Source organism: Frankliniella occidentalis, unplaced genomic scaffold, assembly GCF_000697945.3.
Source record: "Frankliniella occidentalis isolate FOCC.00 unplaced genomic scaffold, Focc_3.1 Scaffold201, whole genome shotgun sequence".
Taxonomy (NCBI): Eukaryota; Metazoa; Arthropoda; class Insecta; order Thysanoptera; family Thripidae; genus Frankliniella; species Frankliniella occidentalis.
The window spans coordinates 176,444-181,936 of NW_026267327.1; the positions used below are offsets into that span (position 1 = coordinate 176,444).

At 51.6% G+C, this 5,493-nt stretch overlaps 2 protein-coding genes across 3 annotated transcripts in view; both read left to right on the forward strand.

Annotated features, from left to right (window-relative positions):
• LOC113205807 (nuclear pore complex protein Nup88) overlaps positions 1–5,493 on the forward strand; it is a gene marked incomplete in the record, with an annotated part of 120,418 nt that overhangs the window by 66,578 nt on the left and 48,347 nt on the right. Inside the window, 1 exon segment of the mRNA XM_052272342.1 lies at positions 4,265–4,428. Within this exon segment, the coding sequence (XP_052128302.1) occupies positions 4,265–4,428 (164 nt within the window).
• Positions 446–5,493, forward strand: part of LOC113205804 (fructose-bisphosphate aldolase-like) — a 63,268-nt gene continuing 58,220 nt past the window's right edge. For both annotated transcript variants that reach the window (XM_052272343.1, XM_052272345.1), the window contains exon 1: positions 446–449. The gene's annotated coding sequence lies outside the window, so the exon portion shown is untranslated. The remainder of the gene's footprint in view (positions 450–5,493) is intronic.

Genomic DNA, 5,493 nt, shown 5'->3' on the forward strand with positions numbered 1-5,493 from the left:
AGAGAGAGAGAGAGAGAGAGAGAGAGAGAGAGAGAGGCCCGCGTGCATACATAGAATAAAAATTGCCTTTAAGCCGCGTGGATTCCATCATCTTTTATACTTAGACCGATATTATTCCTCCCTTCCTCTCTCTCTCCCCCTCTCTCCTCCCTTTCCCTTTTACAACCGATTTCTCTGCCGTGCGGCAACAACAAACTCCTTTCATTCCGACGCTGGGAAGGAAAAGGAAGAAAGAAAGAGAGTGGCGGTGAGGGGAGAAGGGGGAAGGGGGAGGGACGAAAACCCTGAAAATCGAATAATTTATATGCTGGGTGCGGCAAAGTAATGGCTGAGTTTTACATTCGCTTTGTTTCAATTTTTCCGCTGGGCGCACCCGACGGCATTGTGTCTGGGGGTCGACGCGGGTCCAAGCCGGCGGCGGCGGGGGCCGTGGGGGCCAACGTCGATCTGCATAAGGGAAGTAAGGACGGAGGACGAGGGTCGATCTAGAGTCCATCTGCGGGCAGGTAGTATGTCTGAGGTAGGGGTACCATCCAGAACGGACTCACTGAGTATTTTTTTCTGGCCGAGCAACATACGTTGATTGGAAGCGTTTTCGTTGCACTATGCAGTTTCAGTACTGGAAGCTAAACGCAGGACCCGGTACAGGCCCAGCTCAAGGTTTACTGCAGAGCAACACACACTCAATGGAGAGACACTTTCTAATTTTGAGATGAGACAAAGTTTCGAAGATGACTGCCCATCCGTGAATCATAACACAGTACTGGAAAAACATAGGTAGGGGTAGGGCTCGAAGGGTTTTAATGCCTTTACTAAAGGCATTATTGCATAGGCATTAACACTGCCCAAATATGTTAAAATTTAATGCCTTTGGACACTTTTGTGCCTTTGCAAGGGCGTTAAAATTTAACTAGTCATTAAGTACTACCTTTTTTTTTCTAGTGAGTCTACTGTCGCGTAGTCGAACGCAGCGTTCGCTGAGAATCCTTTCATTGTTAAAAGACATAATAGTATTTTTAAATAGAACTGTCCAACTGTCGATTTAGAAAACAAACTTCTTGTACTGATGGCAAAATTTACAAACTGTAGTAACAAGTAACGCAATAAATATTCCAACATTCGTGCTCCTGCTCCTCTCTCTCTCCCTCTCTGTCTTGCCCTCACTGTTCGACCGACCACTCTGTTGGACTCCTCGCCAAGACCACCGCTGTTCCACCTCTCTTCCTCTCTCTCTCTCTCTCTCTCTCTCTCTCTCTCTCTCTCTCTCTCTCTCTCTCTCTCTGGCCCGGTGGGTTCCCTTACCCACCCTCACCGCGGCCCGGGTCCCTTTTTCGGGTCACGGTTGCTGAGCGCCGATAAAGGGCCTAACTCGCACAAATCATGGGGCTTTTTTGGCGGTTCTTTATCTCTAGCGATTGCTCTCTTTTATGGGGCCCAGCATGGAAGAATTGCTGGCCTCCGCTTGTTCGAGGCATGGCGTGGCGTGAGGTGGCATTAGTGCGCCCCGCAGGCCGACCTCGCTCGAGGAGGTCCATCCGAAAGGACAGCTAGGTTTTTTGCCACCTTTTTCTCCTCTACATTTTTTTGTTGAACGAGTTTTTTTTTTTTTATTTATTCTTGCTCGATTTTCATGTGTACGTATGTTGCTGGGAGCGACACGTGGCGCGCTCACCCCTGCCACGCCATGCATCGCCGCGCCACCGCATCGCACGCAAATTGGTTATAGGCAGCGAAAATAAAGGAGAAAAACTTGAAACATAATGTCTGTCGGTGGGCTGGGCCGCCGCGCCCCGCTCCCCACCCCGCCTCAAGACCCCGCCCCGCCCCGGCTCACCCGTTCTCCTTCGCATTTTTATAGGCAAAATTATGAATGGGCCATTTGTGGGAGGACGACAAGCCCCCGCCCCTTCGCCCCCTCTCTCCTTCCCCGACCACCTCTCCACTCTCCTTCCGATACTTTTCCGGCTCGTCGAGTCTGCGGCGCTTTATCCACCCCCTTCTACTTCCACCTCCTGTCCCTACTCCCACCAGAAGAGAACACGACCCCCTTCCACCTCCTGCAGCCTTATTTACCAATCACCTCTGTCCACGTACACTTCCCGGGCGCAAGCATCTGAAGTTGTGTATTGTCCATACCCTGGCAGTATCTAATTGGAACACACCTCCCTGTCCCCCATCCCCCCCACCTCCCAACCCCCTCTCCGCTAAACCGCCCAAAGTGGTGGGCTTGAGGTGAATTTCTTGCCCCCCCTAGAAGTCTCTCTGTCACTCACTCTCATTCCCCCCTTTCTCCCATCCAGTCTCTGCTCTTTTGCCCCTTTCTCTCGCCGTCTTGGCGCGCGGTGTGACTCAAGGGAAGAAAAAGGTGGGGTGGGGGGAGAGCAAGATTTTTCGTTGTTTTAAACGGAAGGCCCCGTTTGCTTTATAAGAATAATTTGGCGAAACTTATTACTTCAATACTCGAGCGGTATTACGCCGCTTATCTCCCCCTACCCTTTCGCCTCTCTCTCTCTCTCTCTCTCTCTCTCTCTCTCTCTCTCTCTCTCTCTCTCTCTCTCTCTCTCTCTCTCTCTCTCTCTCTCTCTCTCTCTTGCCCTAAAACGTTTAAGATTCCTCTTGTTTCTTGGCGAATCTCGAGTAGTTGTCTGCCTGCGCCCGTTGTTGTTTCATCCGAAGCGATCATATTTCCTCTGCCCCACTGGGCCGTCCAGTGACGGTCCGCGTGGTGTTCCGGCGAGACTTTAGGCGGACGGTTTATGGCGTTGTAAAAATCGCAATGTTCTCGTTCTGATACCAGAGAGCGCACCAGCGCACCATCATCTTGTCGCGACTGCGACCGTTCTCTGCAGAGGCAGAGCTCGTTTGTGGCTGCTCTCTTGCTTTTTTTCATATTCCTTTCCCCGCAGAGTTGCGCTCTTGACAAATTAATTTCCTATATACAGCAGTCCCTGTTGGGAAGATATTTTTGCCCGAATGTTTGCGTTTTCTCATATTTTTTTTTCGCTTTCCTTCCATCCCTCTTGCTCTCTTGCTTTCCCCACCCCACGATGCGCGATGTTAGCCGCGGGTTGTTAGGACGTCCTAATGATGGCCTGCCAAACTTCGTGCGAGGCGTGTTATCATTTTACAAAATCGTTACCTTTCTTATTAACGTCCCATCCCATGTATTTTCTCCCCAAAACTCTACGCGCCTACGCGTGTGCTTTTAAGGACTGGCGGCGGGGGGAGGGCCACCATACTTTTGAGCGGCGCTGCATCTGGGCGTGCGGAAATATGCAGATGAGCGAATGCCACGGGAGGAGGTTTTATGCTTATCTGTCCATTCCTGAAAGGAGGCCCATTAAACGTTACGTGAGACTTGCTCGGCTGCACGCTTTCTCGTGGAGTCTCCCCTCGACCCGCAACAAGACGCGTACTGTGCAGAGCTATGCAGCCCTCAGGCCCAGCGCACGCTATGGTGGTTTAGAGAGGTGGGGTCGAACGCTTTCCTATATTTTGTTGTTATTTTTTCTTACTCGTGGTCTCCCGGCTTCTGCTGCAGCGGATTGAAAATAATGTGTAATAGGCACATTATGTCGGCTGCAGCAGGCATTTTATTTTCACGGATTTGCCGCATGATGAGCAGAGATGATGCAGCCCGGTCGAAAAGCAGCTTCACGCCACCGTGCGTGCTGCAAACAGTGAAAGTGAGTTTTACTTAACGATAAAATTTGCTTTGATGAATCCGCGACGATGCGTGTTTTATTGTTTCATTGCAGTTTGAAGGAAACGTCATTAATATCGGGGCTGTGATAACGAATGTAAAGTACAATTTAAGTAAAGGAAAAAGAAACGATTCGGTCCAACTTTCTTTTTAATAACGATCCTTCATCGCATTCAAATCGACTGCAAAAGAAACGGCAATTCTTCTTCTTCCCTTTTTAGCTTTGCGATAAGGATGCAATAGCAGTACGTGTAATTGAAAAATAAATAATGAAAAATAATGCAGAGTTGTGCCAAAAGATGGAAAGCAGCAGCTTGAGAGCTATCCGTGTTGGGGTGATAAGGGGGCATTTTTTCTTACTTTCTCTGTCGATTGTCCACGTGACGGCTTTCCTCTACTTTCCCCCGAATCATAGAAATTCAATTCCCGCCTTGTTTCGAAAGACAGTTTTTACTCCATTGGAAAACTAATTACCATTTTGCACTTCTCTGTGTGTAAATTCCAGATTAAATAATAGCGAAACAATACTGACCGTGCTCATGCTCATGTTTCTGTCTCTAGACGCTGCTGCCGCAGAGCCCGCCCAGCTTCCCCGTGGAGCGGATCCGCTGCAGCGACACTGGCCGCCAGGTGGCCCTGTACGGGCCCCGCGGAGTGGCCGTGCTCGACGTGCCCCGACGCTGGGACCTGTCCGGCAAGTTCCAGCAGGGCAGCAAGACGTGCAGGTGAGCCGACACAAAACAAAACCGCACCCTGCGATATTCATGTCCGAAACTTTTCGGGAAAAATTTAAAAACATTAAAATACTTCCAGAAATAAAACTTTGCAAAAAAGTAATTAGAAATCAAGAAAACAAGGGTTAAAAAAAAATCCCGGTTACACTTTCCTGGATAACTAAAATACTTACGCGGAAATCCCAGCAAAATTGTGAAGCAGTCTATCCCCCACCTTCGGTCACCAACATTGAATGGTTGTGTACACAATTATATAACTAACCTGCCTAGTTGCGAAATGCGTTTGGAATGCGCCGCGCTCTCCTCGGGAGTGCTAAACCCGCGCTCGTTCCTGGCGCGCTATTGGCCGCCTTAGTTAGCGCGCGATTATTACCGCCGGCGCCCACCGTTATCGTAACCCCTTGGCGAGGAGAAGAGCGTCTCGAAGAAAATTGTCGAGGACAGGTCCTGGCCGCTAATCCCCGTCGGCTAGGAACCCCTTCCCGCTGGGGGCTTAGCCGCCGCCGCCGCGCTTCGCCCTGCCACTTATGCAACCAGCATGGTAATGTAACGGCCGGGTGTTTAAAGGTTTAGCGCGCGTGATCCACTGCCGTGGGGCCGCGCACCACCGCCCCCCGCCACGCCTTAAAATTAGTTGATTTTAGTTTGGACTGCCGCGAGCAGGGGCGGTGCGGCGGAGGGGCGGGGCTGGCTCAGGCTAATGGTAGTTTGGTTTTTAGTCGGCGGTGCTCCTCTGCTTTGCCGAGGCTGCTAGGTAGCTCAGGAGAGGGAGAGGAGGGGGGTGAGGCTTTGGCAGTCCAGCAGCACAGTCTTGCGCCGCCTTTGGGGATTCTTTGGGCAACGCAACGCCTGGCTGGCCACGCGGTTCGACCCCGTCACCTTGCCATAGCCGCGTCGGCGGCGCGCCTGCGTGGTGCGTGGTAGGCACGACGATGACGCGGATGGCCCGCGGGTCTGCCTGCCTCCCGGCGCCCCTCCGGGGTAGGCACGACGGGGACGCGGATGGCGCGCGGGTCTGCCTGCCTCCCGGCGCCCCTCCGGGGTAGGCACGACGGG